The 21,526-nt window shown below is 42.3% G+C and overlaps 1 protein-coding gene across 2 annotated transcripts in view; it reads right to left on the minus strand.

The window, feature by feature from the left end:
- The window catches only part of IPO13 (importin 13), a 237,151-nt gene that overhangs the window by 21,480 nt on the left and 194,145 nt on the right, over positions 1-21,526 (minus strand). For both annotated transcript variants that reach the window (XR_004536602.1, XM_033916137.1), the window contains 2 exons: positions 2,973-3,039; positions 2,385-2,443 (listed from right to left, as the gene is read on the minus strand). Coding sequence is in view for 1 of the 2 variants with exons in the window: in XM_033916137.1 (XP_033772028.1) it covers positions 2,385-2,443; positions 2,973-3,039 (126 nt within the window). In the remaining variant the exon portion in view is untranslated. The remainder of the gene's footprint in view (positions 1-2,384; positions 2,444-2,972; positions 3,040-21,526) is intronic.

Consider the following 21,526-nt stretch of genomic DNA (forward strand, 5'->3'; position numbering starts at 1 on the left):
GGACATGCAGAAACCTTCAAAAGTAAAGGCTGTCACCTCCTCACAGGAGGTGACAGCCTTTACTTACTGTGACCTGTGCTGAAATGCTGGCAATGTGCTGCAGCCAGCCACAGCTCTCCCATTGTAGCTGGAATCAGAGTTCCACTGGCTTATGCTTGGAATGCCTCCATGATACCGATCTTCAGGCTGCCAGTCAGACTCCATGCCTGACTGTACCTCCACCCCTGAAGACCAACGGACACGCTCAGAAATGGGCTGAGGCTCAGAATATAGCTGGCACACTGCAAGACACTGCCAAGTCTCGTAGGCATGTCTAAAAGCCTGCGCCGAACTTCGTCTGACAGTAGCAGAAACAGGGATGGCCTGAACTCCTCAGAAGCAGATGCAGACTGGCTGACAGGTACCCACTGGGACTGGCTTGTCAGCTGCAGACCGAAGTCTGTGTGTTCTTCATGCAGGCAGAGCTGAATAATTGCTCAGAGCACAAGAAATCCCAAAGGGACAAAAAAACACTGAATAAAATGGAGAGCGCAGAACAAGCACATTGCTGCTGGCATGTGTGCAGAAGGGAAAAGCTGTAGATGAAGCTAGAGAACACACTGAAGTAGAGCATGTTGGATAAATGCGCCCCTCAATCTTATTTTTTCAGCCTTCTCAACTGAGGCAAATAGATGTGGGAATCAACTAGAGACGTTTGATCAATAGGCTTATTATGGAGGATAATTTTATATATTTGCAGAATAAAGCTAAAAGTTAATGTGATATTTTAACATTTTTTTTCCTTTTTTTTGTCATGGCCATTTTCCCTCCCATGGCAGACAGAGCATAATTAGGCTGTGTCATTGGTACTGTATTACACCAACATTGAGCAGACAGCCAGGCTTGAGAGGAATCAAAATCATAGAAACAAGTGGCCATCAATGGAATATGCAGAATTTGCTTCTTCTTTGGTAATCTGTATTGCATCCACATCATGAGAATCATCTCTCTGTTAAATGAATGTTCATCTAATGCATACCTACTAGGAGGTTTCCTTTGCATTGCACCCACATAGCCTCTCTGTTAATTTAAATGCCTATTATGATGTTATCATTTGTATTCTGCTGCTATTTCTCATAGTTCTGTTCTATGGAATGTTCTACTGTGCTGATACTGTCTCATACCATAGCTATTAATAGGATTTAATATGCCCATCTCCATGTTTACTTCACTGATTTTGATCATTTTATTATTGCTATGCTGTCAACACAATACCCATTCTACACTGCCTTGGGGGGAATCTCTTCATAAAGGGCAGTTAATAAATCCAAATTCACTGCTTTAAATGGTTATTCCAGGAAGGTGTTATGTTCATTTTTATAAACAAAGAGGTCCCATGCAATGGCACAAAGCATGAAGTCATGTAAATGTGTGGTAGTGACTCTTGAAAGCTCTTATGCTAGTTCCACTGGATAATAATTACTCAGTCAGGAGGACTTACTAGCCTGCTTTTCCTTGGAGAATAGGTCTTATGAGGCGCATAGCTAGAACAAGCACAAGAGTTCCTGGGATAATGCATTTTTAAGCTCTACACGACATAGGTACTAGAATCCCTAGAAAAATGGGTTACTGAACCCTGATTTGGATAGTTACAGTTCTAATATATTTAATATACCACAAAATCATGACATCTAAGCAGTTTATAATATAAAAACAACAGAGAAAGTGAGAAATTAAGGAGAAAGAAAGGAGTAGGATGGCCTAGGTTGCAACATTTAACTATATAAAATTTTAATTGTATTAGAAATTAAGTTAAAAAGTCAAATTTAACATTCACACAAGGAAAGGAGGGAAAGTAAAGAAAGACATATGTGTACAGTGCTATAGTGCATGAACGGGCAACCAAATCAAGGATGGGAAACAGCCAGAAAGATTTGCTCAAATAGATGAGTTTTCAGGAGCAATTTAAATTTTGATGGAGAGGCTGTGGGTCTTAATTCTGAAATAAGTGCATTTCATTAGATCGCAAAATGTTATTTGGCTTTTGTTGGAGTTGCTATACATTAATGCATTCTTGGACCCAACGGAGAACTAGGTACTGCAATCCCTGGGATAGATGTATCATTAGGCTCTCAATGGGGTAAGCACTGTTTCTCTGGAATCAAAGTGGTAATTGGACAAAAATGGCATTCCTTTCCTTCAGGGTCCATGTGCTTCCAGATTCCGAAGAGTAAGATGGTGCTCCAAATTTGTCCATTTGTCCCTTTGTAACAGTCTTACTTAGGACACTGTGTTATTAAGCTCTAGGTGAGGTTAGGTTTAGGAGACACGTATCCCTGAATAATAGGATTTGTGCAAGGACAATGGAGAAAGAGATGATATGGAAAAGCAAATTTAGTACTCACAAAAAACCCACATGAGGCCTTGACTGTTGGTGCTTCTGGAAACTTCAGAGAGATGACACCTGGAGTAGAGAAATATAAAAATGGGAACCTTAATTTAGGGCCCCCTTTACAAAGCCACAGTAACAAGTGAGCTGCATTGCCATTTGCTGCACCAGAACTTACTACCACAGCTTTATAAAAGGGACCTTAAATGCGCTTCCTGAAAAATCTCACTAGAGGATATGCTCTAACCTTCCAAACATTTTACCTCTGAGCCAGACAGACACAATAGACCACCAGTGCAAGAAAGTTCAGGGCTTAACCACCGAATCCTTCCTTGAGCCATGGCATCATATGTATATCAGAACTTTAATCTAGACGTTTGTATAAGCTTCTTTATGGGCAACAGTTCCTAGTAATTTGGCTGGCCTCATACCCTATTTTAATGGAATTCTCCATTCTCTATGGGAGAAAAAGCACAAAGGGACACGTCCGAGATCTGCAAATAGGTCTGTTTTTACCAGAGGAGGGAAAGAAGCCTAGCTGTACTCCCATACTTGAATAAAGTCATGTCGCAGTGTTCCTGCAGCTGTGCCCCATTATACTCACCACACTGAAAGACAGCTTTGACGTCCAAACTACTACACAAAAACAAGTCGGGTTTCCTTTTCAGAGCCTGCAAAGTAGACACAAATTAAAGTCTGCTCCCACACATTCAGGCAACAAAGCTTTCCTGCAAAGCCTCCACTCAACCCTTGTCACTGTGGGCTATTTAATTGAATGCGAGATTCAGTATGCCTTAAATATCAACAATCCCAGCCATCAAGTGGCCTTAAGCTTCCAGAGAAACCCAGGAAATAAGGAACAGTTTGTAGGGAAACTATCATGAGTAAGGGCTGATGTTTTCATTCCTGGATCCCTTTTGCCAGCAGTTTATGCATTTAGGAGCTAAGAATATTGGTCCCAGGATCATCCTTACTTTTACACTCAACAAGTGTGGCTCTAAACCTCGAGGATTGTCTGCATTTAGCATTATTGTTAGATTCCTATCCCTATGGAACTGATTCGAACCATCAATCACTGTTTAGCATGGGATATTTTCAAACTATAAACTCTGTCAGCCCATCACACAGAAGGATTAGGTTTTTACCTCGATAATCCTCTTTCCTGTAGAACAGCATACGATTCTTTATGGATGGGTTGTGCACCCCAACTCGCAAGTTGCTTGCAAGACATCAATCATTTTCTTCTCTCCTCCCCCTTATTTCTCTGGGCAATGCCCCCTCTCCTCAGTACATACTAAAACAAGTGAGAACCCTAAGGAGAGAAAAAGTAAACAAAGTGGGGACTCGGGGAACTCCCTAATCCAAGTATGTTCGATCTGCTCTGTAACAGTAAACAAGAGTTAATAAAACAACCATCCAACAGGGCAACAAATAACAGTAGAGAACGAAACCTGTGTGCAACTGGCACTAACACTTGTATAGCCCTTAGCAAACAAAATGTACTGATATCAATTTTGGCACAAATATGCTGGCATTCAAAGGACTGCTTCTCTTCACTGGTTGCCTTGAGCCAAGACACTGGATACTCTTCCTAGCCTAAAAGCCAACGCAGTCATATCAGACATCTTACAGGGCGGGGTGTAAGGAACCATATGCTGTTTTACAGGAAAGAGGATTATCAAGGCGAGAACCTAATCCTTCCTTCCTGTGCAAACAGCATTCGATTCCTTATGGATGGGACATACCAGAGCAGTCCCTTGAGTCTAGGGTGGGACAGATGAGCATACAACCCACATAGAGGACCCAAAAGCCCTGTCTGTTTGTGCCATCACGTCCACTCAAAAAATTTGTAAAGGTATAGAGAGTAGGCCATGTGGCTGCCCTACAAATTACATCAGGTGGCACTGCCTTGGATTTTGCCCAGGAGGAAGCCACACTTCTGATACAGTGAGCTTTCATGGCAACAGGAGACTGCTTGCCCCATCCAATGTACGCAGAGGAAATAGCTATGTGGATCCATCGGGAAATAGAAGCTCTTCTAGAGGCAGGTCTTTGGCCTAGACCAGGGGTGTCAAAGTCCCTCCTTGAGGGCTGCAATCCAGTCAGGTTATCAGGATTTCCCCAATGAATATGCATGAGATCTATTAGCATACAATGAAAGCAGTGCATGCAAATATATCTCATGCATATTCATTGGGGCAATCCTGAAAACCCGACTGGATTGCAGCCCTTGAGGAGGGACTTTGACACCTGTGGCCTAGACAAAGATGTGATCCAACAAGTGGAACTCGTTTATCCCTCAAGATAACAAAGAAGCACTCTGCTGATATCAAGCAACTTCGATACTTCGTCTCGTTTCTTCTTGCCCATGGGCTGAAAACCGGGAAGCCTCACTTCCTGAATGACATAGAACACCAAAATCACCTTCGGCAGAAAGGAAAGGACGGTGCACAAGAACACCCCTGCCTCTGTGAATCAGAGGACAGGCTCTTTGCAAGATAATGCCTGTAGTTCAGACACCCTTCTAGCTGAAGTGATTACGACCATGAAAACAGTCTTCACGGTTAAGTTCCATAAGAAATGCCTTAGACAGCGGCTCATATGGCACTTTAGCGAGGGCCCGTAACATAATGTTGAGATTCCATGTAGGGACTGGCTGTTATACTAGAGGGTGGAGCCTGATAGCTCCCTTCGAGAATCTGGAAACATTTGGATGATGGGTCAAAGACTTTCTGTCCACTCAAGCTCTGAACACAAAAGACCGGCTATTTGCACCTTTAAAGATGCATCAGGCCCTCTTCCAAATCTTCCTGTAGGAATGACAGGACCTCAGAAATGGGATACTGTAAAGGGGCCTAACTGCCTCTCCTTACACCAATGTAGAGAGAGTTTCCACACTTTGGCATAGGCCGCTACAGTCACAGTTTTTTTTATTGTAGAATAGTGATAACCATATAATAATAATAATAATAATTTTATTCTTATATACCGCCAACGCCATAGAAGTTCGAGGCGGTTTACAGTAAGAAGCGCTGGACAATCAGCGAAGAGGTTACAATCAAAGTCAGCAATACAATCTTACATAATGAAAGAATTTGAAAGCTATATAGTTCTTAGAGTCACTATTTGAATAAGCATAGCAGTGTGGATTCGTGGTTTACAACTTGTTTTTACCAGTTTTCTAAAATTGAAGTAGGATGATGAGAGTGTGAAGATGTTACTAAGCCAATCGTTCCATTCGCCTGCCTGGAAGGCAAGAGCTCTGTCCAAGAATCTTTTGTAATGGCAGGCTTTTATTGTCGGATAGGTGAACAGATGTATTCTTCGTGTGGGCCTAAGATAACTTGCCAGATTGAAGTGGGAAACCAAGTAAGTGGGGGCCAGACCAAATATTGATTTATAACACAGACAAGAGAACAGGATTCGCGCCTCAAGGGGCAGCCAATGGAGTCTTTGATAGTAGGGGCTTAAATGTTCCCATTTCTTCAGCCTAAAGATCAGTCGAACTGCTGAATTTTGAATGACTCTGTTCATGCTCAACAGCCATGCTGTGAGCCCAAAGTGAACTGGATTCTCTACTATTATTAATTATTTCTAGAGTGCTACCAGACGTATGCAGTGCTGTACAGTCACAAAGGAGACAGTCCCTGCTCGAATGAACATACAATCTAAACAAACAGGATGCCAGGGTAGGGATTAAGAACATAAAAATTGCTGCTGCTGGGTCAGACAAGTGGTCCATCGTGCCCAGCAGTCCACTCCCACGGCAGCTCTTAGGTCAAAGCCTAGTGCCCTAATTGAGTCTGGCCTTAACTGCGTACGTTCTGATTCAGCAGGAACTTGTCTAACTTTGTTTTGAATCCCTGGAGGGTGTTTTCCCCTATAACAGCCTCCGGAAGAGCATTCCAGATTTCTACCACTCTCTGGGTGAAGAAGAACTTCCTTACGTTTGTACGGAATCTATCCATTTTAACTTTAGAGTGCCCTCTCGTTCTCTCTACCTTGGAGAGGGTGAACACCCTGTCTTTATCTACTAAGTCTATTCCCTTCATTATCTTGAATGTTTTGATCATGTCCCCTCTCAGCCTCTTCCTTTCAAGGGAGAAGAGGCTCAGTTTCTCTAATCTCTCACTGTACAGCAACTCCTCTAGCCCCTTAACCATTTTAGTCGCTCTTCTCTGGACCCATTCAAGTAGTACTATGTCCTTCTTCATGTACGGCGACCAGTGCTGGACGCAGTATTCCAGGTAAGGGCATACCATGGCCCGGTACAACAGCATGATAACCTTATCCGATCTGTTTGTGATCCCCTTCTTAATCATTACTAGCATTCTGTTTGCCCTTTTCACCACCACCGCACATTGCGCAGACAGATTCATTGACTTGTCTACCAGTACTCCCAATATCTTTCCTGTGGGTCTCTCTGAATATTGCACCGTATATCCTGTATTCGTGTATAAGATTTTTTTACCGACATGCATCACCTTACACTTATCCACGTTAAGCCTCATTTGCCATGTCGTGGCCCATTTCTCGAGCGTGTTTATGTCACATTGCAGGTCTTTACAATCCTTCTGTGTCTTCACTACTCTGAATAACTTTGTATCATCTGCAAATTTAATCACCTCGCTCGTCATACCAATTTCCAGGTTGTTTATAAATATGTTGAAGAGCATGGGCCCAAGCACCAAACTGTGGCACTCCACTTGTGACACTTTTCCAGTCCGAGTATTGTACATTTACCCCTACTCTCTGTTTCCTATCCGCCAACCAGTTTTTAATCCACATATTTCACCCTTGATTCCATGGCTCGCAATTTTTCAAAGCAGTCGTCCATGCGGGACCTTGTTGAACGCCTTCTGAAAATCCAGATATACAATGTCGACTGGGTCACCCTTGCCTATCTGCCTGTTTACTCCCTCGAAGAAGTACAGTAAATTTATCAAGCAAGATCTTCCTTTGCTGAAGCCGTGCTGACTGGTCCTCATCAGATTGTGTCCGTCAAGGTGATCAATGAAGCGGTTCTATCATCTTTCCTGGTACCGAGGTCAGTTAGAGGGGATAGTTAAACTGTTGGCTAGAGTGGTGAGCAGAAGGGAATAAGGTTATGAGTTGAAGGCTATCTCAAGAAGGTGGGTTTTAGGACTAGGACTATAGGCCCCTGGGACAGAAGATCCTGGTGCAGTGGTAGTCCGAGACAACTGTCCCGCTGCAACTAGATTAAGTCCATGTACCAAGGGCGACGTATACAATCTGGGGCTACAAGGATTACCAGGCCGCTATCCTATGAAGTATTCTGCCTATCAGCCATGGAGGGAACACATATAATAGCCCTGTCACTGGTCATGGTTATATTAGAGTTTATGCTATCACTTCCTGGCTTGGATCTTTGACTGAAGAAGCGAAGGGCTTTCCAGTTGTCTGTGGAAGCCATGAGCTTGAAAGTTGGTCACTCCCAGCATTTCACAATGCAGTTGAACTATCTCTGGGACAGAGACCATTCCCCCTGATCCAGAGTTCAGCAGCTGAGATAATCAGCTTGGACAATGTCCACTCCCACTACATGAGCTGCTGGATGGCCTGTAGATGGGCCTGTGAAACAGTAACTGAACCTCCACCTTCAGTGGAGCACTTTGTTACCTGTTGGCTGCTGACATATGCCATGGCTGTGGCATTGTTGGAGAAGACCCTAACTGCCTTACATTGCAGCCTTGCCTGGAAGAACCACAGAGCCAACTGAATGGTTCAACTTCAGTGTGTTGATGGACCATGTCCCCTGTGAGAGTGACCAATGCCCTTTATGGGATGACCCTTGCAATAATCCCCCAGGCATAAAGACTGGTCTCTGTCATCAGGATCACCCAAGACTATGTGGAGACAGAGCCACCACTGTAGACTCCGATGTGCCTTTGTTGTCCAGGCTGACTGGAAAGAGATCTTTTGAGGCAAGCAATGCGCTAGCAGTGTACTCCTTAGGGAACGCAGGTTGTGTCTTGTCCCCGAAATCACCTCTAGTCACTACCACGGAACTTAGTACCTGCAGGTAATGCCATGCCATAAGAGTCTGCTTTGCCTAGATTTCTAAGATCTGGCTTCTGATCTTCAGTTTGTATGACACTGGAAGAAAAACTCATCTCTCTACTGTGTTAAATCGAACCCCCAGATACTCCAGATTTTGAGTTAGCTCCAAGTAGCTCTTTTAGACATTTATAATCTACTCCAGATCCTGCAAGACCTGGACTACCTGAGACACTACCCTGTGACATTCCATTGCGTGCGGCACTTTGATCAGCTAATCATCTAAGTACAGATGAACTTGGATACCTGCTTTGCATAGACGTGCTGCTGTCACCACCATTACCTGGGTGAAGGTGTGAGGTGCAGCTGCCAAACCTAAGCCTCTGTCAAGTCCAGGAAGGCTAAAAATTCACTCGGAGCTACTGAGGCGATGACTGATTTCACTGTTTCGATCTAGAATCTGTGAACCTTCAACACTGTCAAGAATTGGTCCCCAGACTTCTGAGTCTTTCCTGGGTACAAGGAAGAATTGAAACTATCTGCCTGAGCCTGAGTCTTTATCTGGTACTGGCTCTATGGCCCCAATTTGTAACAGCCATTGTAGTCATGCTGACCTTGATTGCTTTCTCCAGTCTTCCTGCCGGAGAATCCAGAAAAATGTCCCTGAGGGGCTGACAAAATTTGAGTTTGAATACCTCTTGAATGATGTCCAATATCCATTAGTCTAAAGAAATCTGTGCCCAAGTCTCCCAAGAACTCCTAGAGTCTCCCTCTTATGCGTGAGATCCCGGAGGTCAACTTGGCGTCATTGGGACTTCTTAGTATTTGCTGTTGAGTGAGAGCTGGCTGCAGAGGCTCTCCTGGAACTATGACTGGAACTCCTGGAGCCTTGTGGTTTACTGTACATCAAGGACTTAGGATGCTGGTCATTAAGTTGTCCAGTCCTCTTTCAAAAAGCATCTGACCACTGAAAGGAAGTTTGCTCAAGATGGCAGACACTGAATCTCCCGCCCACTACCTGATCCAGAGCATTCTATAGGCAGAAATCATATAAGCTAACACTTGTACTCATGACTCTTAGCATGATGTAAATAGCATCCGCCCACAGTCCACCCTGGTCAACACCATAGGAGGGTTCCCCACCCCCACTCTACCGCCGGGTTCTGGCAAAGCATCTTATGATAGGTCTGCACCACAAAAGGAAGCCGCAACTGCAACTTTAAGGCTTAAAGCTAATGCTTCAAACTGCCTTTGGAGGACAAAGCCAACTCTGAGATCCTGAATATCCTTCAGAACCACTCCCCCTTCACTAGGCAGAGAAATTCTTAGTAACTTGTTCCACCAGAGAATCCACCTTAGGCAGGGTAAATATTACTGTAAATCAGAAGCTATGGGATACAATTTCATCATCACACTGGCCTCCGACAGAGGACCCTCTGGCGAATCACAATGCTCTGTTTTCATCCTGGTAATCTTTGAGTAAGAAGGAAAGCACGTGAACTGTGACTTAGTGCTTTGTGGCAAGAGCTGGGTAGCAGAAGCTTGCAGGTAATCTAGATCCAACTTCTGCAGAGAAACTATAATCATCAGATCTGCAGGTTTTAATGGCCTACACATTGTCAGATCATCACCTGGTCTAGAGCTACCATCAACCCCTGGCTGCCTGCTTTAAACCGAGATCCTGAATTCTCCATGGATGATGCATGCTGGGAAAGTAGCAGAATCCTATCTGACTCCCAAACTATCCCAGTCCTCTTATGACTGGGTCTCTGGTTCCGGCAGCTCTAATGGCTGCCACAAGGCCTTGCTTTGAGAAGGAAAACTCCTCTGAGCAAAGACTGAATTGGACGCATTTGCACAAAAGCCCTTTGCTGGCGACGCCAAATAATGGTTTAGAAGCTCTACCTGTGCTTTCTGCCTTGGATCTCAAACTTGCTCACCGTGTCATTCTCTAATAGAGAGTACTGAATTGTACTTACAGACCTGCCATGTGCTGTGCCTTCATCAGCTTCTCACTGCAGCTGAAAATGGAGAAGGAATTTCTGCCTCAAACAAGTAAGGGTGACTCCAGGAGCTTGTCTCTTTGGGCTGCTTTTTAATCAGCAAATATTCCTCTAATGACTAAAATGTTAGAGTCTATTATATCAGCTCAGCTTTCTTCATATTTGGAGAGATTCTCCATTCTTTTACCTTGCCAATTTGGATTTAGACCTAATTTTAGTACTGAATCTTTACTAGTCTCACTAATTTCAAAGTTCCAGCAACTTCATTCGTGTAACAAGTTTGCAATTTTGCTTCAATTTGATTTATCTGCGGCCTTTGACGTTGTTCACCATGATATTTTGATTCACCAATCAACTCTATAGCCCTAGACTGGTTCTTGAAATTCTTATAATCTCGCTCATACACTGTTAATATGAATAGCACTATGTCATCTTCTTGAAAACCATTATGCAGAGTTCCGCAAGGATTACTTTTGTCTCTATTCTCTTCAACATTTACATGACCACTCTGAAGCTTTTCCATCTTTCTCCCTTTGAAACACTGTATACGTATGCAGATGACATCTCTTTTCTTCTTGAAATAGATTCGAACCTCACCAACCTCATTGGTAATATAATAGAATGTATAACGAAACTCCAGTCATGTGCCCTTACTGTACAAATTAAGTTGAACGTTCTACTCTTGTGGTGGCGTTTGTCTTTCAACAAGACAAAGAGGCACTTCTTAGACTGTTTTTCAGGTTGAAAGAAGTGACCTTTCTGGATAGTAAGATCAGCATGTTTCCAGACGTCTCAAAAGCAACTCAAACTAGACGGAAGAGATTCCTCGAATTGAAACAGTTTGTAATATAATTGGGGGCTAAATATCAATTGAGATATCCTTGCAAATGTAAGATCCTTTTGGATCAACATTCATATATATTTTTTGAACCCTCACAATTACAATTTTTTCTCGAAGGAAAGGGAATAACAATTTCAATATCTCTGAAGGCAATGTAGGACTACCCCCAAAGTAAAGTAAGAAGAAGATGTAACTCCACAATTATGGATATTGATATTATACCTTTAAAATCTCTCATAAATGTGAATTGTTTCTCCTTTAGATTGTGGACTGATTAAGAGTGAATTTTGTTTAAATATGAAATGGATATTTATCCAGACATACTTTTTCCTTTAAAACTTGTAGAAGTTCTCTCTTTATTTCTTATACAAGCAATGTATATGCATTTGTATAAATAAAATGATAAATTAAAAAAAAAAAATTAAGTTGAACGAGTCTAAAACAAAACTACTCTGGCTAGGCCCAAAATTAGATCAGCTACCTTTGTTTATTTTACTGCCTTCAGGATTTTCACTACCGATTGAATTCTCAAGTAAAGTCCTTGGTGTCATTTTAGACTCAACACTTTCTTTCAATGACCATCTTAATTCTCTGGTGAAAAAATGCTTTTTCAGTCTCCATATGTTGAGGAAAGTGAGATCCTGCTTCCATCAACAACATTTTTCTGTTCTTGTACAATCAATTATTCTTTTGAGGTTGGATTATTGTAATGCGGTCTTCTTAAGCCCGACTAAGAAAAACCTTCAAAGACTTCAGTTGATCCAGAATACTGCGACTAGGCTGATCTTTGCAAAAGGTAAATTGGATCATGTTTCTCTGCTTTTGCAAAAACTTCACTGGCTTCCAATTATTTATAGTCTATTTCAAATGTGCATTTAAGATTGGCATTTTTCCTTACTTTCTTTATTTTGGAATTCTACAAGATCTGAGATTACCAGACCTACTCAAAAAAAAAATTATCTTTTCCTACGTTGAAAGGCGTCATCAATGCTGGAAAACTAGGGAAGTCTCTTTTCAAAATTACTGAGCTCTGGAATAATTTTCCTGTCCAGTTGCGTGATCTGGGCTCTCTCCAGTTATTCCGTAAACATCTGAAAACTTGGCTTTTTTCAAAATTGTGATCGTTTCCTTTCCTCTTGTATTAAGTTTCTGTAAATTGTGTCGAGCTCTATTTTTATAGAGAAGATGCGGTATATAAACTTAAGGTTTAGTTTAGATTCCAAAAACCTGAAACCCTCAACCCCTCATGCTCCCACACAATTCTTTGGGGAGGGGGAGGGAAATCGATACAGCTGACCTCTGCCAAACCTTCCAGCCAGTCGTGGGGTCAATCATTACAACATAAGAATTGCCACACTGGAACAGACCAAAGGTCCATCAAGCTCAGTATCCTGTTTTCAGTAGTGGTCAACCCAGGTCCCAAGTACCTAGCTAGATCCCAAGTACTAAAACAGATGTTATGCTGCTTATTCTAGGAACAAGCAGTGGATTTCCCCAAGCCATCTCAATAATTGCCTATGGACTTCTTTTTTAAGGAAATAAGCCAAACCTTTAACCCCTGCTATGCTGATTTCACCATATTCTCTGGCAATGAATCCCAGAATTTAATTACACATTGAGTAAAGAAATATTTGGTTTATTTTAAATTTACTACTTAATAGCTTCATCGTGTGCCCCCTAGTCCTAGTATTTTTGGAAAGAGTGAACAAGTGATTCACATCTACCCACTTCACTCAGTATTTTATACACCTCTATCATATCTCCCGAGCTGTCTCTTCTCCAAGTTGAAGAGCCCCAGCTGCTTTAGCATTTCCTCATAGGGAAGTTGTTCCATCCCTTTTATCATTTTTATCATCCTTCTTTGTATCTTTTCTAATTCCACTATATCTTTTTTTAGATATGGCCATACCATAGCGTGATACAAGGGCATTATAACATTTTCATATTTGTTTTCCATTCCTTTCCTGATAATTCCTAACTTTATATTTGCTTTCTTAGCTGCCACCACACACTGAGCTGAGGGTTTCAATCAGCCTGCGCTCAAGCGCCTGACTCCACAGGGGTTAGCATCGCTCCCAGCGGATCTAATCCTGAGCTCTCAAGAGTTAATGCAGGCCAGCCAGGCAGGTGCTCTTTTTAAAAGTGTGGCCCTCCTGGATGCAGACTCAGACATCCAATGCTTCTTCAAGACTGATGTCCTAGGACTACTGGGGAACCTCTTAGCACATGGAAGTCTTGAAAAGATTGGATTCAAAACCAAAAAATTAAAATAATCTAGTGGAGAGCTGATGAAGAGACATCTCAACTCGCTTGCAGAGTTAAAACTGAGGAGAGGGAGTATTGCTCAGAGAGATAAGGAGATGGAGAGAAAAAAATGATTAATGTCTTCTGCAAGCAACTCGTGAGCTGGGGTGCACAAGCCATCTGTAAGGAATCCTAAGCTGTTTGCACAAGAATTCAGATTTCTAATTTGCCCTTTTGCAAAACAGGAGCCCTGTGGCTTCAGGACCTGAAAGGAAACCCAGGGTTTGTCTTTTCACTTTAATCTCTTTATGCTACATTTAGAATTCTGTTGTATTTGGGTGCTATGCCCCTTTCCAAATGTATAATGCAAAACAAAGGTAAACAGACTAGTGACAGCTCATATAAAGCAGCGGATTCTCCCGCAGGCCACTCAAATATGAGCCACTGTAATGTTCAGGGTTTTGGTGTTCTCTGAAGTACATATCATACAGACAGTGCCTCTGGCTGGAAAAGCCTGCATCATCTTTTACCATTAATGCTATCGAGGTATCAGTGACAGGAGAAGTGAGAGGTATGCAGGGTAGCTAACTAACTGATTCTGCTTCAATAAATCAATCAGACTTCACTATAGACTTATTTGCAAAGATGCCCCAGGTACAGAGAAAGTACCCACATCTAATAAATGTAAATTGATTTGGTTTACGGCAGAAAAGTGGTATATCAAATCCCATTACAAGTGCATAATTGCAGAGAGAAGTGTCAAATACAATAAGAGGAATTATTTTCATACATTCATCTCTTTGATGATTGCTATATTACCTAAAAATAAGCTTATTTTACTTTAATAGCTATAGTTGGCTTTGATTTGTTCTCTCTCACAGAGGATAATACAGAGAACCAGGCTGCTGATTCAGACATGGGCCTTCCCTTTGCTTTTGATAAAGCAGCAATTAGTAACATAAGAACATAAGAAGTTGCCTCCGCTGAGGCAGACCATAGGTCCATCCTGGCGGCCCATCAGGCCCATTGCCTGAGTAGTGGTCTATACCTATCTATACCCTTCAATCCCTTTTTCTTCTAGGAATCTATCCAAACCTATCTAAACTCTAGCTTCACTACCATGTTTCTGACAGTCCTTGAAGATGGTGCAATGTGAAGATATTTTGGAGAATTCATTCCATTGTATGAACTGCGAAAAGTGAGGAATGTGTCCTCTCACACTTTGTAATCAGAAGCTGAGAGTTTCTCATTTTACTGATCCTGGTGTCTGAGTTCTCAATTACAGAGCAAGGGTTGCATTCATTGTTAATCTGGGATTCTGTTGTATTCAGGTCCATTCTTGAACTTCCTGGTTAAGAGGAAAACAGAAGTTTGCCTGGCACTGCTCCATGAACCGGTCTGAGAGAGGCATGAGAAAGCAATGCTGACCAAGGGTAGTATTTACTTGCCAGTCCTAGGTAAAACAACCTTGACCAACACTGGGTCACAGTACAGTATACTGCTCTTGTCTGCTCACAAACCAAGTTCTCATACAATAGAACACCCACCATCCCCATGAAGTGTACGGTAGTTGAAAAAGTGCAGAACAGAATGGACGATAGCATTTACATCTTCAGTAGCATTTGTGCTGGAACTGTTTATTGTCATTTCTAATATGGGAATGAACTGGAGAAGGAAGTGCTCTCCACTCGGGTTCTTCATTCTCTTAGGGGCTTAAGAACTGAGAAAACAACAACACTATCTGTTTACTACATGCTCCTTCAAGCAGACAGAGCAAGGCCCAGGATAAAAAAAAAAAAAAAAAAAAGAGAGAGAAAGGTAGGGGAGGGTCATTGGGGTGGGCAGATTAGATGGGCCGTGGCCCTTATCTGCCGTCTAGTTCTATGTTTCTATTAGTGGAGAAGAGATGTCATAAGTAGACCCAAAGACCATGTGTGCTTGCAGGAAAAGAAAACAGCCTTTTCATATCCAAATTATGAAGTAAAGTGAAGAGAGGCAATCAACAAAACATGTTGCAAGTCAAATTCTGGCTTTTCTTTTTGGTGCTGCAGAGTGACAATATTGCAGATGAGGAAGGAGTGAGGCACGAGCAGAAGTTAACCAGTTTCAGGAATTGCCTGTGGCCCTCTTATCCTGCTCTACCTGAGGGCCAGATTCTCTAAGATGCAACACCACAGTAAAAAAACCAAAAACTACTGTAAGTAGGAGCGATTTTTGTTTTACTGGCTATTTTCAGCACAGGAGCATGAAAATTATATGCATGTTATGTGTGTGGAAAATCACTGGTAAAGGAAGAGGAGGAGCTAAGTACAGCTCCTCCTCCTCCTGCCTGTCAACAAAAAGGCAGCCCCTGCTCTCACTTCCTGAACTGGCAAGCAGGGAGAGCAGGGGTTGCTTTTTTAAATGGGTGCAGCTGTTGTGTGTGCATGGAACACACACACAAGAGCTGTGCCTATACCCCCAACTGTTTCCCACAGCACCCCACCACTCAAGCCTGGTGGTCTAATGGACCAACGTGCCCCCCCGCGGCAGTCTTCCATAGCGCTCCACTACTCGGGTCTAGTGGGCCAACTCCCCCCTCCAAACTCCCCTTTTTAGAAGGCAGGCATGAGGGGGGAGCTCCCTCCCTCCCGCTGGAAGACCCACCTCTTCAAAATGGCAAGTCTTCCTCCTTCCCAGGCAACTAAGGCCCCTCCCATAGGGGGCACAGATTTCTTTTTGGGGTCAACCTGACCCAATTTGTAAAACAAATCTCTCTTCCAGTATCATGCTCATGAGCAGGGAGAAGGCAAAAAGCTGTAGAAATAAAACCATGAGAAACCCCTCTGCCTGTTAAAGACCCCTAACTACTAGTTAAATTTCTCAATATACTACAAGGAAAGGAGGAGTTAGAAATGGAACAATATTTCATCCTGAGCTCAAATGAAAGCATCATGATCTCATAGAAAAATGGGTTATTACTAGCTTATATTACCATTTGAATGAAAATAATTAATTACTCTCACCCATCATACGGTGGGACTTTTAGCTGAATTCAAGTACCTCTCTACTGAAGCATGACTACACTTCTGCAACTACCATCTTTTACAACTTGAATCAAGAGAAAGCTAAGTTGTTAAAGAAGTAAAGACAGTGTGCAGCACCCAGCAAAAGTAACATACTACCCACTACATGCATCATCTGAGGAAAAAGCAGCACCAAACAATGGCAGAAAAGCAAGACTCTCTGCATGCTCTCATAATGTCCCAAAGAAGCAGAGGAACACAGTACAAAATAAAAAAAGCATCCAGGCCCAGAGGAACTACAAATCACACATCAGCCACACTTAGCTGTCCAGTGACGATGTGGAGCATCTGGAGAGTTCTGGAGAAGCCTAGAAAGTTTTTCTGGACATGAGTAGGACTCCCCACAAGGGATCGTTCCAACCATTTTAGCTCTAGAAGCAGCCCAGTTCCAAAAGGAGAAGAGTGGCTATGACTGACTGTCTGCAAGGGATAAACTTCGTTTTCTCTAAGGACAGTAAGGAATAATGAGCAACATAGTTGAAAGCAGCTTTCCATAATAGGAAAAAAGAAAAACAATCAATGAGCCAAGATAATGGTTACTGTGGATGGGCAGACTAGATTTGCCATTTGTCCTTTATCTGCCATCATGTTTCTATGAGGGGCCTTAGGCATCTGAACCATTCAGGGCTTTTGGCCCCTCCCTGTGCATCACATGATGCACCAGGAAGGCATTTAGACAGGTGAGCCTAAAGCAGGAGCCTGAAAGTGGGATTCCTGCTTCCAATGTTTAAAAAATGTAGTAGAGAGATTCGGGAGTGGGAGGGGGCATCCCTCCTGCCATTTTTGGAGGGCTCAAGGGAGGGCAGTGGTCCGGGGGCCTGGCGTGCGGGGAGAGGCATTGCAAGGAGATGTTCTGTATGGCAGAAGGGATTGGGCAATCCCTCCTACCATTTGTTTGGGGTTTGGTGGAGGTAGGGGGGACAGTGCCTCTGGGATGCCTGGCTGGGGGGGGCACATTTGTTAGGGGTCATTGGGGAGGGCCGTCATCTGCAGTGGGAGACTTTTTCCATTTTTTTTTTAGATATTTTGTGTGTGTAACATGCAAAATATCTGTGCCATTGAAAAAAAAAAAAAAAAACCATGACAGGTCTAGACAAATTAGTTTTTACGATTGCTAAAATCTCATTTGGAATAGCCAAGTGATGTAGGTGCATCAATTGCTTGGCTATTTTGCATGGGGTTTTAGCTACTTTGCATGGCCAGATCAGAAAATGGATGATCGATGGGAAAAATAAACGGTGGACCATTTTGTGCATCAGGTGGGTAACAGTGATCGTTGCTAAAGTTGTGAAAAAATCTAGCCCCATGAGTGTAGCCCAAAAACTGTGTCAGCTCCTAAAGGTGCAGAATGCAGCAGCTATGGAGAGCCCACCTAATGCCGGGTCCCAGGACACATTTTGGGAAGCTCTTTTCTAAACCATGACAAAAACTGCAGCAGACACTTTTCCTGGCAGTTATTGTTGAAGAGGCTTCCACCATGTTTTGAGTCAAGAGGTATGAGGTTGTTCTTTCATGTTCAGATCAATGGACACTCCAACTTTAAAGCCTTTTAATAGTATTTTTCAGACAGGCACACACATGTACATGTGTGTGGTAAAATAAGCCAAGTTCATATCTGGAATCCTGTTGGAAAGTGTAACTTTGGACTTCAGGGTTAAGCATTGCCATCCTGGGACAGACCAAAAGTCAATCAAGCCCAGTATCCTGTTTCCAACAGTGGTTAATCCAGGTCACATGTTCCTGGCAAGATCCCAAGGAGAAAAACAGATTTCCTAGGAATAAGTAACCTTTTAAAAATCTCACTGCCAACAAATACCAGAGTTCAATTACATGTTGTGTGAAAAAATAAAAATTTGTTTTAAATCTACTACTTAGTAGCTTCATTGCACGCCCCCTAGCCCTTGTATTTTTGGAAACAGTAATCAAGCAATTCATGTCTACCCACTCCACTCTATTCAGTATTTGAGACCTCTATCATATCTCCTCTGAGCTCTCTCTTCTCCAAGCTAAGGAGCCCTAGTCTCTTTCATCTTTCTTCATAGGGAAGTCATCCCATCCCCTTTATTATTTTTGTTGCCCTTCTCTATATCTTTTATAATTCAGCTATACATTCTTTGAGATGCAGTGACCAGTATTGCACACAATATTCAAGGTGCAATTACACCATGAAGCAATACAAACACTATTTTCTCTGTTTTATTTTCCATTCCTTTCATGACAATTCCTAATATTTTATTTGCTTTCTTCGCTGCTGCTACACAACAAGCAAAGAATTTCAACATATCATCAATGATGACACCGAGATCCTTTTCCTGGGCAGTGACCAATTTTACTCATTTGCAGTTATGTAAGTCCAAAAATAAAAAAAAATTAGTACTGGTATGAAGATTGTTGAAAGATGGGCTAAATTGGATGATGAGCTATTTTTGAAGTAAATATCAGATTAGAGAATGAAGATAACTTAGTTGGATTAGTAGACTCTTGGACATCAGTTACAGGTCAAGTTTTGGAAAAGTTGGCTTCTTTAAGGAAATTTAAGCATAAAGCAAAAGCCTTGGCTTACATCTGAATTAGATGAACTGAAGACAGCATGTAGGAGATTAGAAAGAGCATGGAGAAAGATTAAAGGTGAAGATCAGTTTAATGCATGGGACATACAATTAAATCAGATAAGATAGCGATACTGAATTTTAAGGAAGAGGATTTTGAACCAGAAATTCAGGAGGCTGATTTATCCAATTTTTCTTTGACAAGTACTGATGCGGTTCTTCAAACCCCAGCTATTGCTCAGCCAAAAGTTTCTAATTGAGGCCCTCTTTTACTAAGTGGTGGTAGAGGTTTCTAAATGCACCAACACTGTTCCAATGCTCATAGGAATTCTATATGCGTCAGAACATTTAGCACTCCAAGCTGTGGTAGAAACCTCTACCACATCTCAGTAAAAATGACTTTCAAGATAAATTAAATAGAATTACAGATTCATTTTTACTGGAGGTAAATTGTATGATGCTGGGACGCATTTGAATATGTGACGGACAAGCAAATTATTCAATTATTGAAGAGGCTACCTAAAATGTATTGTGCACTTGACTCTTGCTGTGGCTTTCTTCAGGGAATGCTGTGAGGTCTGCAGTTTGTCTTTATAATGGGTTGGCTGACCTGATTGAAAACAAGGAGGTCTGGTTGGTCATGAATTTTTGCAGGAAAGTTCATTGGTCACAAATTTGAAATGTGGTGGGAATGTCCATTGGACCCAATTTTAAATTCTGGTGGGGAAGTCTGTGGTCACATTTTTTAAAATTCTGACAGACAAAAAAGGGGGGGAATGGAAAATTTTAGATGGAGGGAGAAGGCGCTTGTCCTCAGCCCCAGTCCTTTTTGCTCTGAATTTCTTTTGGATGAGTGGTTGACATGCTTTGTTTATGGAAAACCCTTTATCTCCATTTAAATTATTAGGGTGACTTGCTATCTCTATTGCCTCTGATTCTTCTTGGCCACCAGTGGTCTTCTTTCTCCAGGACTTTTATATTCTCAAATCTAATCGTATGACCAGTTCCCCTGCCATGGAGGGATACAGCTGATAGGTGATTCTCCCTGCAGACAAAGGGAACACAACTGTAGTGATGGACGCCAAAGATTACCACAAAAAAATCCGACCTCTTAGCGGAGGACACATACACACTGCTCCCCAGCAACCCACTCCAGAAAATTCAGAGAGAAATAAACTGGATAAACAATGCCACTTCTATCGAGCCAGAGCTAAAACCTCACTTGAAGAAAAGTAACCACCTGATTCCTAGATTCTATGGCCTACCCAAGATCCACAAATTAGGAGTCCCTCTACGACCCATTGTATGTGCAGTTCATTCTCCCACCCACCCTCTAGCACGCTATCTAGCCCAAAAGTTAAGGACTTTAACCAATGACAGTTTCGAATGTTAGAGACTCTGCCCATCTCATCAAGATCATTGACCTGCAACTAAGTAACACACACATTCTGGTCAGTTTCAACGCAGTTTCACTCTTTATCAAAATCCCAGAGGACAAAGCAATCCAGGTCATAAACCAGAAGTTACAGACATGTGGTCTACCATTGGATTGGGCAAACCTAGCAGCTTTCTGTTTAAAGACAATTTTCTCTCAGTATGGGGACCAGTACTATGGCCAAACAGAAGGCCCAGCAATGGGCTCCCCCCTTTCCCTGGTGGTAGCCAACATATTCATGGAGTCTCTCGAATCTACCCTATTGAAGAGTGCCAAGCTCAAACCCAAACTATGGATCTGCAATGTTGATGATACTTTTGTCATCTGACCCCACAGATGGGAAAACCTCTGTGAATTTCTAAACCATCTGAATAGCAGCTACCCCATCATAAAATTCACCATGGAGACTGGAGACCAACTGATGCCTTCCCTTTCTGGACATAATGATCAGAAACTGACAGATGGAAACCTGGGGCACACAGTATACAGAAAACCCACCTATACCAACTGTAATCTACATGCAGAGGTCATCATCACCCAGCCACAAAAAAGGGGTCCTATGTAGAAGAGCACTCAGAGTTTGCAACCCAGACAATCTTCAGAAAGAAAGACACCCTCCAGGATACATTTCTTGCTAATAGCTACTCCAGAAGGGTTACTTCTCAAGCCCTAAAACTTATGGACGACCCAACTTGTAGAATCAACCACCACCAATCATTAGAGAATAACACTAACAGAACAAAAGCTGGTAGTGCTTCCATATGTTCAAGGAGTAACAGATCACATAGGAAAACTGCTAAAGAAGATTATCAAAATAGCCTACAATGCGTCACAGAAACTTGCATCCACACTCACACATGTAAAAAACTGGTTACCTCTGCTCCAAACCCCTGAAGTGTACGAAATCCTGTGCAATTGAAGTTAATCAGATTGGTGAAACTGGACACAGGCTGCAAGAGTCATCACAAGCTACGCAGAAAAGGCTACAGCTATGCAGAAAAGT

This window comes from Geotrypetes seraphini, chromosome 12, assembly GCF_902459505.1.
Source record: "Geotrypetes seraphini chromosome 12, aGeoSer1.1, whole genome shotgun sequence".
NCBI classification, from domain to species: domain Eukaryota; kingdom Metazoa; phylum Chordata; class Amphibia; order Gymnophiona; family Dermophiidae; genus Geotrypetes; species Geotrypetes seraphini.